Source organism: Acipenser ruthenus, chromosome 11, assembly GCF_902713425.1.
Source record: "Acipenser ruthenus chromosome 11, fAciRut3.2 maternal haplotype, whole genome shotgun sequence".
Taxonomy (NCBI): Eukaryota; Metazoa; Chordata; class Actinopteri; order Acipenseriformes; family Acipenseridae; genus Acipenser; species Acipenser ruthenus.
The window spans coordinates 33,761,014-33,781,331 of record NC_081199.1 but is presented as its reverse complement, the minus strand read 5'-3'; the positions used below and the strand labels follow the sequence as shown (position 1 = coordinate 33,781,331).

General features: G+C 36.9%; 1 protein-coding gene across 5 annotated transcripts in view; it reads right to left on the bottom strand.

The window, feature by feature from the left end:
- The window catches only part of LOC117426764 (RNA-binding motif, single-stranded-interacting protein 1), a 54,326-nt gene that overhangs the window by 8,813 nt on the left and 25,195 nt on the right, over window positions 1–20,318 (bottom strand). For all 5 annotated transcript variants that reach the window (XM_059033753.1, XM_034044717.3, XM_059033750.1 and 2 more), the window contains exons 2-5: window positions 18,462–18,640; window positions 10,003–10,061; window positions 6,541–6,632; window positions 915–1,072 (exon numbers count right to left, since the gene is read on the bottom strand). In XM_059033753.1, coding sequence (XP_058889736.1) covers window positions 915–1,072; window positions 6,541–6,632; window positions 10,003–10,061; window positions 18,462–18,640 — 488 coding nt within the window. The remainder of the gene's footprint in view (window positions 1–914; window positions 1,073–6,540; window positions 6,633–10,002; window positions 10,062–18,461; window positions 18,641–20,318) is intronic.

Here is a 20,318-nt window from a genome sequence, read left to right as displayed (position 1 = left end):
ATTGTAATTGGGGCATTTCCTTTCAGAAGAATTGTGCGAAAGGTGATTTGGAGTAAATAACTAGCCCTTTGTTCCGTTGAGAAAAAACACCCTTTGAGTGAGATTTCTGGAAAACAAACTTCTGGTAATATGCAAAACGTGGCTGCTTAGAGTATTCAACTAGAACCCTACATGTTGTTGCATGAAGACCTTCAATTGCAAATGTAGAGGGTATGCATGCACATTAAAGGGTTAAACTTATTTTCCTATGTGACCTGCATGAACATGATCATAAATTATATCCAGAACCAAAATTGGCTTCTGTTTCAGTACACTTCAGGTAACATGCTATTTCATGCACTACTGTAGCTGAAAAAACAAGATCTAACTTGAACACGAATATTAAAATGATTTCATACTTTGATAAATCACTAATCAACTATTAGTGTTGCCAAGAAAAAGCAAAAAAAAAAATAATATATATTATATATATAAGGGGCACTTCAGCAACTTATTTATTATAGTTTTTACTGAGAAATGTACATGCATTATTACACATTCAAATTTATATTTGTAGTGTTGTTCCCAAACCCATGTTTACTGAATGACATTCATTTAAATGTGTTGGTAGGTAAAGCCACTAGAGCTCCGAATTATCACTCTCAGTACACCACATTTTCACAAATCTGCAATCAGATAGGCATTTTCAAGACAACCCTTAGAAACATTTACTGCTCTACATCATGATAGAATGAGATCTAAGTATAGTAGATCATGGCTAAAGTGCAGTCAAGTATAGCCAATCCCAGGTAAGCAAGGTAAATGCGAGCATGGAAACTGCGTTGCAAATTTTAACAGTAAACTTTTTTTTTCACGAGGGAACTATGACAACTATTGAAAGATGACACTGAAACCTAATCTAACCTTCGTCTTACCTTGCAAAGCCAACGCCTCTGCTTGCACCATTAGAATCCCGTAATATTCTAGTAGAAATGACCTGCCCGAAAGGTTTAAGCATACTTTCTAGCTCTTGTTCATCCATAGAAAGAGGCAAGTTGGAAATATACAGGTTTGTTGGGTCTTGTTCCTGTTGCTGTAATAAATAATAATAGAAACAGATGAATCCTGCACATTCATTGTATCCAGCACTGTTCAGCAGCATTTGTTTGTCTGTGACAGTGTACTGCTGTACTATTTAAAATGTGTACAAAGCTCAATTCATCACAAGGGTACATTGTTGCAGAACAACGTTATGGACAAATACTGTGGAAAGACCTTTCTTAAAATATATATTTCATTGATCATACTTAGACCTGACAGATTAAAGTTATAATACACCGGGAAATATTACTCATTCTAAGCATTTTTGCTTTCCTAGAATAATTGAATAAATCACTTGATCTGCATACAAAAACCCCATAACTTTCATCTTGCACTCAATCAGTGTTCCAAATTGATCGACAGGTCAAGGACAGTTATACTTAGAATTGTACTAAAGGGTTAAATATTGCCAGCATAGTATCTAATTACATTTTAGACTAATAAATGCATCAACATGAATAGTGATGAATTGCATTTTGTATGTAGCCCATGGCCTATTCTCCCATACATCAGCTTTCACTGCTTTGCATTTCACTAGAGTCAGCAGAAACAGAAGACATGGAAACAGGTCCTGTGAGAACATCAAGCTCACATTAATATTCATTAGAGCACAGTGTTCATAACAGTAAAGGAAAGATTGCATTACTGGAGCAATACAGTATGCTAACATAAAAATCTAGATTTAAGTTGGAGGTAGCTAAATTGTAAGTAGCAAATGATCAGAAACAAAAGTCTATTTTTCAAAATTAGATTAATAAAACTTCAGAGGCTTTGTAATTAACAGTTTTTCAAAACTCACAGATGTTGGCAAGCTTAGCAGTTATCAAGAACTGGAGCAGTACACATTCAGGCCCAAAGGGAAAGCCAGTGAATGATCTTTCCATTGTGACTTTAACTCTTAAGAAACACATATTTAACAAATTCTGAATGGCACAGTGTTGTGACCACAAAATTAATGTTATATATAATGGATTTTGTAAACCAGCAAATCTGTGCTTTTAAACAAGTATGTTAGTAACATAAATACCTTGCCACAGCAGCTGTAAATACAGTTACCAGTACCATGAAAAAAACAGATCACTGAGACACATACCCACCATATGTAGATTTAATAATGCAAGTGTACCTTTCGTACACAGAAAGACAGGTTCCTGCATATCACCAGATTCAGAAATATAAAAAACTAGGGAATCCAATCAAATGGGTTGTTTTACAGTTGGCACCACTCACAACAATGCATTCAATGTATTCAACGGATCTTTCTACTCGTGTAGGACATGCTAATTTGCACATCTGCAGTATGTAGAAATCCCTACGGTACCACATTAAACAACAGTCCCTCACCCTGTATTAAAGACACACCACACTGTGTATCAGACAGTGTTGTTTGATGCGCTGCTGTTACGGAGTCTGACTCTTGTCAGTGAGATGAGGTTAAAAACCACTCCTGCAGATGAGCCTCGCTCTTTTGTGTCGTGGTTAAGAAACTCAATTGTGCGACCGCCAGGCAACGCCCAGCATACGCCCTGTAACCCTTGCATCCTTAGAGAGCTATACATTTAACATATAAAAGGTATCTTGATGGGAGGCCTTTGAAAATGTTTTGTTTTTGAAAACTATGCAACCATTTTAATGATACGTTATACCTAAAATTTGAGAATTTTATTTTAATACACATGACGATAAACTTTAGATAAACTTCAGATAATATATGACATTATTGAAAAAGCCGTTGATAAGCACCCAAGAGTAAAATGGTTTCAGTAAATCTCATAATTTACACTTACGGCAAATGTGTGGGTAATTAACACTCTTTTAAATAACAAAGTTCTGACCAGAGGCACAACATGGTGTAAGGTTCTGTGACAGAGCGCGAATGAATCCTAATCAACAATCTCCCTCCCGACCTGTGAGGGCGCTGTTTAACCAGAGCAGAATGCCCTGTAATGAATGCTTCGGCAGCTTAATGCGGTAGGGCGTCACGGAGGGTATTTAGGGAAAGTGACCCCAGTGATCTGTTCCTCCGTTATGGTTACGGACTGACCGTGAGGAATAAAGAGAAACCGTGAGAGTTTAGTGTTGTACTGTCTGTCTATTTAACTGTCTTGTTTGTCATTGCAGATGGCTAAAGATCCGGGAGCTGTCGTTGTCTAGCCAGCATTAAACCCGGACTGCACTGTACCACTGTAAAGCACTTGTTTCACCTTCACAACACCACTTGCACCCGGAGCACTCGCTGTTGGACTGGTGAACGTGTAGGTGTCTTAAAAGTGTGTTATTATTATTTCGGGACTGAACCCTATGGTTTTGCTGACACTACATACACATCGTTGTGTATAGTCAGTGTTATTATTTAAAAGCCTTAATAAAGCTTTATTTACCCTTGGGGCTGTTGTTGGTCTGTTGTTATTAAGCACTGCATCACCTCTACACCTGTGCACTACTAACCACTTTGCCACAGGCTCTTAGCCGTCATCTGAAAGAAATGAACAAAAAAAAACTCCCTGTGCGTGTGGAACAGCTCCTAAAATGCAGGAAAGAAATTTGGCAGAAAGATGCTGTGTAAGACATCTGTTTTTGTAGTGAATGGGGTCACCAGCTAAACAGTCAGTCATTAAACAGCATGTGACTGGGGACTGTTCACAGAATGTAAGATCCTCTGATACAGAAGGGATTTAATGGCTGTCTTTTCTTACAGGACACACTACTCCCAGATTGAACCATGTATTTGAACTGTGCATTGATGCATTAAAAAGTGAAATTCAAAACTTTCTAATTCCCTTGTGCTTTTAAAATGTTTTAAAAAAAAACATAAATTTGCTCATTTCTTAAACACAATTGTCTATGTTTGACAGAACATAGGGGACTGAACAATAGTTATTGTATATAAACAATGATTGTTTTTCTCTCATTTTAGCGTTTTTCTTACTAACAGAAGTACATTTCACAACGGGAAACCAAAGTCATTGTATTTTATCTTGCTCTTAATTGTATTAATACTTGTACTGTGATTCTTGAAATGTATTTTTGTTTACGACTGTAAGTCGCTCTGGATTAGGGCGTTTGCTAAGAAAGGGGCAGCAGTGTAGAGTAGTGGTTAGGGCTCTGGACTCTTGACCGGAGGGTTGTGGGTTCAATCCCCGGTGGGGGGACACTGCTGCTGTACCCTTGAGCAAGGTACTTTACCAAGATTGCTCCAGTAAAAACCCAACTATATAAATGGGTAATTGTATGTAAAAATAATGTGACATCTTGTAACAATTGTAAGTCGCCTTGGATAAGGGTGTCTGCTAAGAAATAAATAATAAATAAGAACCGTATTCAACTGTCGCAAGACTCTTCCAGACTTCTTTTTATTTTTTAAAAAGAACATTATTTTTTGTATTTTATTTTTTAAACAAGGCTCTTTGTTTACCGTTCATTATCACAGCGAGAAATTCAAATGTAATGACAAAGCTACATCATTTTTTTAACCTTATCATTTAGATCAAAGTTTGTATAATATGTACTGTCTAATTGTCAAAATTTTCTGAAATGTCATAACATTTATCTTTTAAAAAAATGAAATGTGTGCCATATTATGAGGTTCAAAAGTAATTCAATTTAAATATTCCTGTTTAGATTTATTGACCCGATTCGCTGGGTTTACTGCTCTAGTTGCCATAACAACCTCCAATTATTTACTTAATTTTCTTCTGTTCAAGAATGTAAACCAGCTTATTACCAGCCATACAGTAGTGGTGCTCTTTGAAGCTCAACAATGCTTCACTACACAAAAACAAATGTAATTTTTAAAGAGACTTTCACATCAAACATTTCAAAAAATAGTAATATCAAATAATTAAAAGATTAGTAAGATTTAAAAATATTACATAGTATATAAGACATGGTAAGTCAAAGATACATTAAAGTAATTTCTTGTACTACTGAAAAATGCATTATTGTAAAATGCTAAATACAGTAGCATTTCCAACAGATCTGTGAATAAAAATTTGACAAATGTTTCGAAATAGACAAACGTTTTGTTTGTCAATTGTAATAATGCTAGACTAATTACACAGGACATTTCCATCAATGCGTTCCATAAGTGTACCAAAGCATCACCATTTTCTGTCAAATATTTACGATGATTGGCAGTGTAAGACAGTACCGTTGTACGAAGTCACCAATACATACCTCTCTGCAGTCTGCAATAAACAGCTACTGTCCAGCAAAGCACAGAGCTCTGACAAACTCATTAACACAGTCATTCTGCACTCTCTTTTATTGAAGCGTGTGTAAAAGCTTCATAGACTGATTGCGTGTCTCTCAGTTCACTTTACTGTTTTAGTTTAATGTGTCACTTATTTTTCTGTATGTTCTTTGTCAACACGAATCTACCTCAATGCAGCAGTATTTGCTGTGCTATGTGTCCTCTGCCCCATCTGACCCACTTCTGTTATTTTTGCTTTTCGTATACTTCGAAACATTTGTTTTCTTTTAAATATTCATAAACTGATTTACGTTTTCTCCCCATTCCTCATCCACAGAAATATTATATTTTTGTGTAAGTATTTCAATTTAGTTTTTGATCAAGCTAGTAGTTACTACGCACAGCAATTGCCACAATTGGCCAACATAATCAGGTGATAATGTGTTTGTGAAGTGACAGAGAACCACGTTTGAACGTTATTTGATCCTCTGACGTCTAAACGTCTGCTGTATACTAGGATACAGCGGAGGGCTGCTTATTACAATGTCAGAGTCAAAATAAAACAGCATTTTAATCAAAATATTGTGTATTTCCTAGAAAACAGTACCATAAAATACTGAATAATAGACAAAAAAAATCAGACATAAACCAGTAAAAACCGACATCCTGTTAAAAAAAGTCCTGTAATTCTTTGTTAAAATTCGGAATAAACCAGAAACGTGGAACACTAATTATACATTATCCAACTTTATAACTAGATGGGGGACACTGCTGTTGTACCCTTGAGCAAGGTACTTTACCTAGATTGCTCCAGTAAAAAAAAAAACCAACTGTATAAATGGGTAATTGTATGTAAAAATAATGTGATATCTGTATAATGTGAAATAATGTATAATGTGATATCTTGTAACAATTGTAAGTCGCCCTGGATAAGGGCGTCTGCTAAGAAATAAATAATAATAATAATAATAATAATAGATGCAACATTCTTGCAGATTGCAACATATTTTGTTGTCAACACCTGGCCATTCAGAATTGTCATGGTTTGGGTATCAAGGGAAAAATGATTTATAACTGATACTTTCCATTTTTTTGGTGTAATTGTGTCATTTAACGGACACACTATTCCTTGTTCCTTGTTATACTGCAATGCAGACATATTTATTATAATAATCTAAAACTTACATTGCACATTCTGCATTACCAGGTGGGTTCTCTTTATTTGGGATCATAATTCAAAGTGACATCCATATATAATTTTTTTTTACCTTTGCCATCTGGGCCTGGACACCAGTTGCCTTCAATGCAGAAACAGCCTTCTGAGCAGCAGCTGGACTGTCAAAATCCACAAAACCATAACCTGAAAAAAATTGATTTTTTATTTTATTTTTATTTTTTTTAATTTCTGCAAAGCTACACTGCATCTAGCTATCTACAATTAGTGCATGTAAAATCATTGAAATAAAACCATAACATGAGCTGTGCGGTCCACAAATACCAAGATCTGGATAGGACACATTTGATCTTTTTAACAAAATGTTTTAGATCACTATCAGACTACTGCATATTTAAAGCACGATCTGTAATAATATTGTGTTATTTATTTGCAAGTAATGATCATGCCCGGTATGTATGTAGGAAGTGAAACACTATACTTGACTAAGACAACTGTGCAAACAAATTAGCAGTCTTATAAAAACAAACAAAACGGCAACAAAAATACTGTAATGGAAAAAATTTAATCAGTATTTGGGTTCTTTCGTCAAGCAATATTTATTATGTTATATTTTGGTAAACCCTGTTTTTTTTTCATGGCATATTGCAATTAAATCCAAAACAGCTCCACATTAAGGAGAATGTTCTGCATTTTAATCTCCACTTTTTCCAATGCATTTCTGCTGTACTGGGAAAATGCACAATGTGCAGTTTTTCCAGTTTCACTGGTCCCGTGGTATCCCCGGGCTCAGTCCAAAGCATTGTTCAACACTGCCATGCTTAAACCTGTGCAATGCACAAAACGTATGCAGTACAACTGAACCCACCAAACTGCTGCATTTATTTTCTTTTAAAACATTGGAATTAGATTTTCAGTTAATTTACTCACTTTATTTAAAAAATATATTTTATTTGTATTTCAACTAAAAGTTTTTTTTTTTTATTTATTTTTTTTAAAACAAGAAACGCATGTCTGTACCTTTGCCATTGCCTGCGTTGTCAGTATCCTTGCGAGATATTTTTCAGCATAATCGTAGGTCATAAATCAACTGGGGAAATTAACTGAGAACATTTCTCAACTTTCAAACAGGAACGTTCGCCAGGAGGGAAGGTATTTTTCTTGTGAGCATTACAGTGTACCCGGATCATTCTGCTTCCTACTGCTTTTTTGTTCCCAAAACGCCATCCATTTTAATCAGGGAGAGCATTAGCTTTTCTGCATGACCTGTATACATGATGCTCACTCCTCTTTCTCCTGGTGAACACTCTATAAATGTTAAGAAATGTTCTTGATTTTTTTTTGTAAGAGGTGTGAATAAAAATATCAAAGCAATCAGGATTATGATGAAAAATACATTGCTGTGATAAGCCCCTGAAGGGGATGAGTGGGTTTGTTCATGAGTGAAATAAACAAAACACTCTATGTTTTTGAATATAGTATTCTGTGTATAGCAGAAGTACAATGTATGGAAAAGAAAGCAGCTGAATTTGGGCATTACTTTACTTATATAGGCTGTGGCTCTGCTTAACAATGCACCCGAATTTGGAAGAGTCTGACTCATCCAGTCATTATGTTTTTGGGCATGAATGAATTCAAGTTTCCAAAATGAGATCCGGTTAAAAGAATATATATATATATATATATATATTATATATATATATATATATATATATATATATATATATATATATATATATTGTAAAACGACTCACCCACTCGGGTTCGTTGCCCCTTTAAAAGTACGACCCAACACACAAGAAATTGAGTTTTAAAGCGCTGACGCGCTAATTTTTAATAAACACAAAAATAAACAAAACACAAACAAACACCTAACTCCCACTGGAGCGCTAACTAAACAGGATTTTCCCTTACTACCTTGCAGGACGGCTAAGCCGTTTACCTGACACTGAACACAAACACTAACACAGCACTTACTTCATCTGACTGCTCGGAAGCAGAGCACCTCTCTTCTGCTTCCTTCTACTCAGCAGCCCTGTGCAGACAAACTGCACGTCTTAAATACCCCGGTGCGGGTGATAATTAATCAATAAACAAATTAACAAAACAATAAAACAATTAAACAAAATGTGCATTTCTTTCGCAGGGAGGTATTAACCCCCTCCCTGCTGTCTCTCACAACCCTCTCTCTCACAATATATATATATATATATATATATATATATATATATATATATGTATAATCTTAAACTTCTCAGCCAAACAGGAAACTGATACTAACTGTTTTTCACATACTGGCGATGGCTGAGACAACCTAAAGGGGGCAAACAAGCTTAGTATACAAGACGATTGCTGTGAATTTAAAATGCAATCAAGAGACTTACTACTGAACTACTTCAGTGAAACTAAGGCAGCCAATTTATAGAACACGTAATCCTTTCACATTTGCATTACAGGGTAAAGGCCTACTCAGAGCAGCTCTGGTCTTCCTAGGCAATGACAAAGCTCTTTTCTAATTTCATTCCTACTGCACATGCTGCCCACAGTGCCAGCCAGTACTGCGAGTGTCAGCTTTGCTCCGGTCAAAGTGGCAGTCTTGGCATTCTGCTCAGCATAGGCCACATGCCAGTCACGTTGAGTGCAAACTTTCAAAGTCCTACTATGGAGGTGCAAGATCCAGCTGTCAATATCAGGAGGCTACTTCCAGTACATTCCACTTCACTATGAAATGAATAGAATGGGAACTAAAAATAATAGCACTTATTTCTCTTAAGGCAGTGTGGTTGGTCAATTTGTTCAGACAACTTGAAATTGTCTGACATCATGTCTGCTTGCTTTGTTGCATAACAAACAGCATGGCTTTGATGTCCAGCCAAAACCTTAAAAAGTTAGGTTACTGTCAAATTAGAGAAACCACAAGAATATCTGAAAATAGTACATATAAACATAAAATAATAAGAAGAATAAAAATAAACATTTCTAGATGAAGCACACCTCTTTATTCCAAAAACCACCACCCCAATTATAGGCACCTTCTCATGCAGTGTCTCAGAAAGAACAAGGATTGGATTATCTCACCCCTTCAGAGGGCTGTCCCTCCAGGCTGTCCAAGTGGACCTCATACTCCAGTGCCAATTGTTTCTCCAAGACCTCCCACAGACTGACACAAACATTAGTATGTGGTAGAAAGCTTTTTATATTCGATATGCCGAATGCTCACATAGCTGGTCAGTCTCAGAAGCAATATAAGGCTCAGATACAGCCAGATTGTGCAACCATGAATATTCAGTGTAAACTGACAAGAGCTGTACAACTTTCAGAGAAATCTAACCATCTGCCAAGACGTAGCGGTCAAGAAGAGGCGAAACAGAGCTGGTTAAGTCCACTGAAACTGAGAATCGTCCAAAATCGATAAAACAGTAAACCATCCAGTATACTGCAGCACAGTGTTTAGAAATAAATATACTGTCTTCCTGATCAGCAGTACAGTTGTGAAAAAAAAACACAGACAGTTGGTAATTTAAAACAAAGATCCATATACTGTAATAGACTATACCTTTGCATTTGTTTGTTGTCTTATCCAGGATTGCCTTTGTTGACACAATTTTGCCATACCTGAGAAAGAAGAAAGAAAGAATTATAATTTCATGCAGACAGACTGGAGTGACTGAGCCAACTCATACCTGTCTATGCCCCAAAATTATACTACAGGTTTTAGATAAGAACCTGAATCAAAATGTCAAGAAGTTATGGCACTGGCCCCAACATTATTTCTGAGCACCACAAATGAAATGTGATCTTGCACTGTGATACCCTCGTTGAATGTCTAATGTGCTAAGTTTCACATTTTCCGTAGAAGAAAGCATGTTTGCCTTCAGTTTTAAGAAGTGATGAAGTATATGTTCCAGAGCTGATGCAATATTTTGAGCAAAATATGAATGAATAAATAAATAGAGAGAAATGAGCCTGCAGGCATACTTTTTCTGCAGATGGTTGTTCTTCTGCTGCTAGAAGTCCTCTCCCAACTGTATACCCACCACAGGTGATATACAATGGTACAGTATCACTATATATGTTTACCATTGTAAACCGCTCAGTTCACCCTATTCTGCATCTTTATGTGGTAACCACATCTAATGTGCTTGATAAATCTCTGAAAACTAGTTACGTTTTCCAAATAAATGACCTGAACAGACTAACAGACGTCATAGTCAATTTAGCAATTTTATGAGTTGGACAGATGTAAATATCATGTAAAAAGCTGCCAGAGGCTGGCTGTCTAAACCAAAGTTAATGGGACATGCAATTTAAACTGCATGAGAGAAGTAGGTCTCCTCTGTGTCATTGAGATATTATAAATGTTATAAAAGCCTCTCTATACTGAATAATCTAGGTGCATTCAGTGCATCCCATGTGTAGGCAGCTAATACAATGGATGCTGAATAGAATAGAAAATGACCAATTAGAAATCATTTCACACAAACTTATATGACATTGTGGTTTTCCTGTAACGTCAAAATTGTAAAAAAAAAAAAAAAGTAATAAATGTGCACTTTTCAAAAACATCACACATATGCTATTTGGTTTCTGCAAGGTATAAAAAAACAAAAATATAAATGATTAAAATGTTATTTTGTAACAAGTGTGAGCTCAGTTAACATTACCATGGTAACTTTCTTTGATAAAAACAGTTGTAATAGGTTTTGCAGGAATAAAGGTATTCAGCGCTAAAGCAGCCTTTATCTAGTGTTGGTTTAGGTTAGCAATTCCAGTTAGCATGGACTCTAAAAGCTGATAGAGTCACAATGACAAGGCTATTTCCCTGTATATTGTAAATATAACTTTAACATACTGATGACCTTCAAGAAATGTATGGTGGTAACTGATCAGATGGCAGTCCAGTACACTAATTCCAAGAAAAGGCTCTTTGAATGTTAAACAGCATTGCTATCAAAACGTTCTCATTTTATTACTTTATAATAGCATTATTACAGTCAGAAGCGGTCTATGTTTTCCAGATAAACACGGGGACAGGACAACTGTGTGAACACATTTCCTGTAGCCTTGTCGACAACACTGTCTTTGCTCCCCCCACCAACACCTACAGCACACTGCTGCAATAGACTTTCATGGAGGACACAGGTGCCAGCAAAGATTAAAACTAAATGTGTTTTTTTGGGGTTTTTTTTTTTATAGAATTGTGCTTGGTTTTAGCTGCTTGTGAACCTTGTCTTGTGATTTCAAACCTCAAAATGAGCTACACCAGGAAACAAGGTCACTGCAAGGTCAAATATAAAGATAAGAGACTCTGTCCACAAACAGGATCCATATCCTAAATCGACCTTTCATGTGCTGTCCTGTTGGGGCAACAGCGAGGAGGGTAGATCGCTTCCATGAACACTCAATCCATAAATAAACTGAAACTATAAAACTATGAATTTGATAAACCATGGTTTAAAACAAAAGCTATGAATACAAAATAACTCCTATATTGCAATTGCTTTAATGTATTTGTACCTGATTTACAGTAGTGGATTATGACTGGACTGATAGGCCCCTTTCAGATAGGCCAGGAGGGATAAAAAGTAAATACAGATGGCATGCCCTCATGAAGAGTTGCAGACAAGCAAAAAAATATGTTGACTACACTTCATGCTGCGCGTTCAGTGCCAGGCTGCACCAACACCAGATTTAAATGCACTATTCCTTGCCAATATACAGTTGCTAAAATACCGATTCAATCAAACTACCCCGTGTTAAAAAAAAAAAAAAAAAAAAAGATTTTTGAGTGATGACAGAAGGGGAATGTCCCGACAAAAATGTCAATGCAGGGGAGGGGAAGGGTCATAAAATTGAATATATCTGTGAAGTTTCCCTTGCTAAAAGTTTATACTACATGAATACTGTTTACAAAAGCATGGCACTTAAAGAGTATATAATGACTTTTTACATGATTACTTTCACATTGTAGTGTCTACACAAACCGCAAACAAGTGTGAGAAATGTATACCGCTCAGATGCGTTATAAATCGCAAATGAACTCACCACTGAGTGCATGTACATAGGCCTCCTTGTAATACGGTACACCCTTGGAAACATGCTTTTGTCCAGAGTTCTTAGATTTAGTTTCAATGTAAGTTTCCACCGTTGAAAATGTTAATTCTGACACAAAAAGACAGATCGCGATCGCTGTAACTAATGTTAGCCACCATAATTATTTTGATTTTAACCCTACTAGCCTCGTTCTGGATTGGCTCATGAATATTCACGAGACCACATTAGGAGTGGCCTCTGGTAAGACTTAGCTGTTTTTAAAGGATATCTGGCTCACACAGCCAGGTCGGAGAGACGCTAGTTAAGAATACTCAAATACGTTCTATAGATGCTTCACATACTGAACAAGTTGTGTTGTCATCTAAATAAAACTTAAAAAAAAGAAAATGGTATGTTACAAATTGAATACAACTTAGAATGTCCTGGCGAGAAAGCTTTTATATACTAGTTGCTATATTTTTTAATGCAACTAACTAAGTATAAGACGCATGCTAGAGTATGTTCCTTAATCCACGGAAGGAAAGATGATGGGCTCTCTGTAGAACTACAGTGGTGCTGCAATAATACAGAAAGCCAGTCACACATGGTTGCAGTGGATGATTTTCATCTATAGCATTTCCGAAGAACATGTTACCCAACATCTTTTAACATTATAATGTCGAGATAAGTCTTGACAGATATATATGGTAGCTTACAGTAAAAGTATATTAAGATTGAATTCACTTTCTGATGTTGTCAGATGGACAAGTGCAGCCAGAATCAGATCCAATGTCATTCCTCCATGTGCTGCATCTTGTCCTCATAGAAGCAATGGGTGAACAATGCTTTCCAGCTTCACCTCCCTTTTTTTTTCAAACCTTATCAGATTACTGCTGCTAATAAGGGCTCTTGTTACTATCTGCTGCATGGTTATTGATTTCTGTAGACACCATTAAAGGATATTCTGACCTTTACTGCAAATAACCCAGACAATGAAATAAAACGATAGTGCACTACAGACAAAAAAGCATTCAGGGCTCTCCACAACTAAAAAAAAAAAATTCCAAAAAGCTTTGAAAGCTGTGCTCTACTTTTCCCCTTCCAAGTGTCCTTCATGCTCCAATGTATTCTTGTTGGACACCATGTTCATTAAACCCACACATTAAAAGCAACCATGTCCACATGCAGTATACAAAGACCTGTATTTAATTAGAAATGTCACAGGACAAACGTTTAATATCTCTTTGACCCAACATCTGTACCTGAGAATGCTTTACGATCCAGGACAACCACTGAAACTGTGCGCTCATTGAAAATGGATACCAGAGCGGGATTTATGCAAGAGTCGTCATTTGACAAATCGGCAGTAGTTTGATCACAGAATTGGAAATCAATTTTGCCACCAAATGAGAAAACACATTCACAATGCATCAAGTTAATTTGACTTTAGTTCAGAAAACTATGAACCCAACACACAATATGTATGGTATTCAAGCCTAGACAAATTTACAGTATTCAAAGAGATTTACAGTCTCAAGAGAGACAAGATCAGTGAAACAAGGACACAAGAAAAGCTTTACTGTTAATTGTTTCTTTTTCTGACTTGATCAAATTTGTAGTTCATGTGGAAAGCAGCCATCAATGTTAAGTTCCTCCCTTGCATTTGTCAGTGCCCCTGCAAAGCCTTGGTCTGTCCGACAGTTTTGAAGATACGTTTCTGTTCTGTCTAACTGCTCAATTGCTTGACTGAGGTCAAAGTTAGCTGCCTATAGCTTTTTGCTTGTGAAATTAATTTCGTACAATATATATCGTACCAAACCACTAAACTGCACACAAATTTGAAGTTTAGCATTTTACCTGCAATGGATTTTGCTCCCGCCCGCGATTTAGCACCGTTGCTTCCAGTGAGTTTACTATCCTCTGTGATTGAGAGAAGGGCATCGTACACTTTGCCAAGCTGATATCGGATTGCCTACACTGCTTCAACTCGACTTTCCCATCTCGTTTCACTGAGTGGTTTCACTGTAAGACTTAGGCTTTTGGGTTGTTCTTTAAGAACATCCCAAGTTAACGATGGGTGGAAGCTGACAGAAATGTATGTGTATGTTTTGTATCTAGCTGAAAAACTCAACAACTTCCATACAGCAATTAGCTGCATCGTTTAGCACCAAGTGAATGGGAACTGCACGGAAGAAAAAAAGCTTGTGGATTCAAGTCTCATATCTTTATTTGTACTCAGCTATTTTTGCCTTTCATATTGGCTCAGAAAGTTTCTGCAGAAGTAATTCAGTCATTCCAGCCCCCATTGAATCGTTTAATTTAATGAATTCCAAAAAATACTCTGGATGTTTACACTGCCTGCCACATTGTCGCAGGTTTCATTCACTGACACAAATCTAACTAACTATCAGTCATTTGTTTGATTTTACTTATATCGGGTGTGCAATCCAAAACCACTGAGAAGTATTTTGCTGTTTTGAGCATTGACAGTACCGTTTCCTTAATCTCCGTTGCCCATAACTAGATGATCTCATTCTGAATATTCTTGTCCAAGTAATGGTCGTGGATCTCGTGTGACATGATCCGCCTCAGATGTTCCTTCATCACACCATCAAACATCCCTATTAGTTCCACAAATTTGAGGAAGTTTCCAAAGTTGTGCTCGAACAGCTTATCTGATGTTCCACGCAGTGCAATATTTTGAGTGCCTAGTACTCTTATCAAAGCAGTTAGTCTCTCCAAGACATTCTGCAAATGTTGCGTTTCCGCATTAATAATACGTTGATTTGCATCATCAATAGCAGTTTTGTTTTTTAGTCGTGTCTCCAGTTCTTTCCATTTTTGGAACGATTGTAGGTGATCGGGAGACTTTTTGTGCTTGTTTAAAATGGAACGTAAATTTTTCCAATCTTGAGTCCCATCAGACGCAAGAGCAAATTTTGCATTTGGCAGAAAGATTTTGCAGCAAAAGCAAAATGCTGCATTTTTGCTCGTTGAATAAACCAGACATGGCCTACCTACTTACTTCCTCTCCGTTTGCCAACACTCGAATGTAATGTTTATCACTGAATCTTGCTGCTGTCTTTAGGAAAATTAAATGCTTTCACTTGTTCTGGTTCTTTTTGCACTAACAATTATCTAAATGTATAGTCCACTTTAGGCCATTTTGCAGAATTCTTTACAGCATCTGAGCTGTAACTTTCTATTTCATTACTATGCAAATTATCTTCTTCTATATCAACATCCTGGTGATTCTCCGTTTCCATACCTGATGCCATTTGAGCCAGTGAAGATGAAATACCTCCAGATTGTTCAATTGCCTTGTCGTTTCCATGCTGGTTAACGTCCTCCTCTGTCTGCAGACAGTTGCTGTCCACGGGCACTGACTGATTCGATTATGTAGCCTGCTCCGAGTCATATTTAATATATTTAAAGAGAGACCCCTTTTGGCTCGTTACAAAAGCCTCTTTTTTATTTTCTTTTGCGGTATTCTGCCCCTGACAACCGTCGTCTTCCGTCTGACATGTTGAAAGTTTAACTCTATTTTTTAGATTTAGAAGTATACATTCAGAAACAAAAAAGTTTCCGTTGGAGAAGGAAACAAAACGAGCCCGTGACCGCGTAAAAAAAAAAAAAAAAAAAACCCCGAGCATATCTGAATACCTATTGGTTGTTTCTGGGATGACGCACATGGAAGGCATTACACTCGTACAAGCTGACAGTGTTAAAAAACAAAAACATACAGTATTGTAACACATTTTTATGTATTTATCAGGCATCACAGTATAATTCAAACTGGATTTATTTTTCCAGCTGCCCTAGGCATTTTTTTTTCTGCTGGATTTTCTTTTTTTCCGCCGCCCTCTGAATTTTGCCACCCTAGGCATTTGCCGGCCCTGAAGGGAGCACCCAGCTGAACAACATTTTACAGCAATACCACTCTAGCTTCATGTAGCAATAAACGCCATGTTTTAGGCTACAGAAACATGTGTATTGCATATGTTTTAAAGCAGGTAAGAAGAAGTGAGATAATAAAAAAAAGGATAAATTGCACCAAGAGTATACAAACATGAGGATATCTGTTCCAAACATTTTAATAGGTAAATTGGTTTGCTTCACTTTAACCCAAAATCATATGTGTATGTAACTGCTGCACAGCTAACAGAAATGAGTTTTGCACTGAAAATCATCGATTCAAAAGGAATCGATTGCCTGTGCATGTAAACGACAGCTGAGCTTCCCACTGCCCTGAGGTCACAGCTCTGGGCAGGATCTACTCTCACATCAGACCAACAAAGCTAAATCACAGCTGACTGTGTCACAGTTACAAAGTTTAACCTTTTCAGTGCACATGACCAGAGTCCTTTACATTTTTGGTCTTCCAATATGCTAGTGACGGGAAACCTTGCCGTACCTTATGCTGAATAAAGACTGTATCAGTGCGATATCAACAAATAAGGTCCGACAATGATGTTGTCTGGTCACGTGGGGCCCCGTACTGAACTTGTTTGCAACTGTAATTGGGTGGGATGTTGGAAGTAATCCAGTTCACAGCATTCAGATGGAGAGGCTGCTGATTATACTGAGATATCTGGGAAGATTTATTTTTTAATCTTCTTCAAAACACATTTTGATATAGACTTTGTAAGCAATGTAGATTTGATAGTGCTTCTGACACTGAATATTCAGCATTTAAAGGAAAACACTTTGAGGAGAAGCAAAACAATATTCTAATCCTTTTAGTTGTAAAATGCTTAAACCAAGATTTTTTAATAACAGTATTATATTTACTGTGGCATTGAACTTCACTTGTATTTGCAGTCATATTGAGTAATTTGATTTATTTAATCGATTTTATTTTCCCTCAAGGACAGACCTGCAGATAGCAATGTGAGATATTGTACTTTACTGTAGTATAGGTCATAGAAGAAGCAGCTCCATTGCCTCATGATTTCTTTATTTTTGCAGCAGAGTAGTTTAAATGTATATTGAACACAATTCCCAGAGCCACTCCTTTGTTGCTGGTGACTGTACAGGTGAGTTTACAGTACACCATACCTGTTTGGTTTCATTCCACAGTTGATTAATGACCCACAGCATGTAAAAAAAATAATTCAAAGCTATCACATTTTGCGAGGATATGTAAAGTATAGGCAAGTAACAAGTTTATAAAAACACTACACCATATCCCTTTAGGAACAAAAGCAGTTAAAATAACAGCACTGTAAAGTACCCAAAAAGATCTCTGTTTCTGTTCCAGGAGTAGTTTATACAAATAAGGTGCTAATCTACTGTTACCTCAGTTGTACCCCTCTAGTCTGTTCTCTGTTTACACGTACCAGCCAAGCTGGAATGCTGTAGGTGTAATGTGTGAATATGTTATCAGCTAGCTCATGGGTGTCAAACTCCAGTCCGAGGGCCGCAGGGTCTTCTGGTTTTCATTCCAACTTAAGCTCTCAATTAATATAATTGCGTTATTTAAAAATAAATATGTTCACCTGAATAAGACTGCTGTGATGCAGTCCAATATCTTACCACACACTACATCAAAACTAACTACAACATATAATAGCGATACAATATTGATTGGCTGCTTGCATCCAAGGGATCAAATGTGCTTCAAAGTCATCCTAATTATGCATGGAATTTCAGGATTACAGCTGTAGACTATAGTAACACAAGTACGAGAGGAGAAGAGCTCGGCATCCATTTCATAAATAGATACCTACACTCGATATCAGCCCTAGAACTTTCCATTCACAGCTTTCGTTTGCCCTAGCTGCCATCAGCCCGTTATTTGTCATTTTAAACGTAAATCTGTATTTCTCCCATATAGAAAAGTATGCATGTCTAATATCACAGTATAAACTGATTAATTTGCTTTACACATGTTTGTCATTTAATTTATTTATTTAAACTAGCTGTCCTATTGTTTTTATTCTACCCTTCCAAGTTAGTCTTTGGAATCCCTGAAACACTTACGGCTGGCAGAGTTTGACCAGGTCGTGGTCAGTGGTGGCTGGAGGCAGCCCTCGGATGTAGAGGTTGGTTTTGCTTAGCTGGTCCCATCCTGCATTGCTGCTGCTACTGCTGTGGTTGGTACTGCTGTTAGTACTGGGGCTGGGGGGAGCCATTGGGTGTGGGTTTAGAGCAAATGGTTGCTGTTAAAGAGAAAAAAACAATGCATTACATTTTCCACACAACTAACTACAAGCAGACCAGGGGTCAATGACAATTGTTGTTGTGTAATCCGTAATGAATTGTAATTGTAGTTAAACCTGGGCACACCTGCATAATTGTACCATATAGGCCTAATTGATCAATTACAGTTGAATTACACACCTTTCCAAGCTTAATCATTCACATTTCCTTGTTGTGTTTTACATTAAGTGATCATTATTCTCGTATTTTCACCACTTTCAGTGACCCTTATGTTTGAAAAAACAACTGAAATCTTGTGAGACACAAGCACGATTCCTTTACACAGGTTTTTACAGCTATTTTTATCATGAGAAAGCGATTGACCCTGTCACGCTGACCAAAGGACATTCTTTTGGTGTTTTGCGATGTATTCGCGTGACTGATTTTCACGTGCATTTAAACCCAGCCTATGTTGTTTCTCACTAGTTTTATACTGTTATTTACAATTATTTATTATTTTTAATGTGCTACTCAATATTGTAAGGTTTGTACTATCAATTCATTTGCGCATCCAATTTTCAAGGCTGGCGTTTTGGAAGGTAATATACTGACAATAACAGTAATATAATAACATTGGTTAAAGAGTTAAATATCACAAGACTACTCATACTCATTTTACAATTTAATATAAATTGTCTTTAGCACGTTAGTACCTATTCCCGAAGGCAGGGGTGGCAAAGTTGGCCTTACCAGTTTTGGTCTGTTCTAAATGGTTTGAATGAACCAATTAAACCTCCATCCAGACCTTAACCCTTTGCGGTCCATTGTCGGACTGGGTCCGACATCATTATAGCAACGCAATAAACTGGTGTCTAGTCGTTTTTTCTCCGGAAAAAGCAGAGAAAACCATTCAATTGCCGAGTGGGAGCGACAGGAGCCGAGACAAGTCGGGAAAAAATAAATAAATAAAAAAAACGGCGTATCTCATAAATAGTCATACATGATATCAGGTATCAGATAACGGGGGCGGACGTAAGTAAACAAGTTGGCTGACTGAATCAGCGCACAGAAAACACGGACATTTGCAGAGCTTTTTTGAGATGTTATAGTAATAAAATAATGACTTGGATCGCATTATTGAGGAGTTTGGTGATAAAACGAGTGATCTGGAGATGATCGATCGGTATGTACGCCTATTATTATTATTATTATTTATTTCTTACATAGGTGAACGCTATAGCAAACGAAAGGGTGGGGCGGGGCTGGAGATGCCTAGTGAGTGCTTTGTTGATATGCAGGGCCATTTAAACCCGTTTGACTGTGAAAAAAAAATACTTTTAAACAGCGCGTCTAAAATTAACTGCGTGTGTGAAAATTAATTAGACCTGGCGTGCCTGACGCGCAATTAATAAATGGACCGCAAAGGGTTAAAGTAGTTAATTATCTAATTGTACCTGTTAAATCTGGAGTGAAACGGCCCTCCAGGACCATGATTGGACAACCCTGCCTTAAGGTCTTATAAACTATTTTGTAACCCCATTGTCATTCTTTCTTTTCACTTTAAGTCACTGAAGGTAAAACACAGCAGACATTTCCTCCATGTTAGACTGCATATGATATATCTGTATAGCTCTTATGGATTTAAAAACTGCTGTCTCATACACTCTTTGTATGTAGGTCCTGCTCCAATGAAGGCCT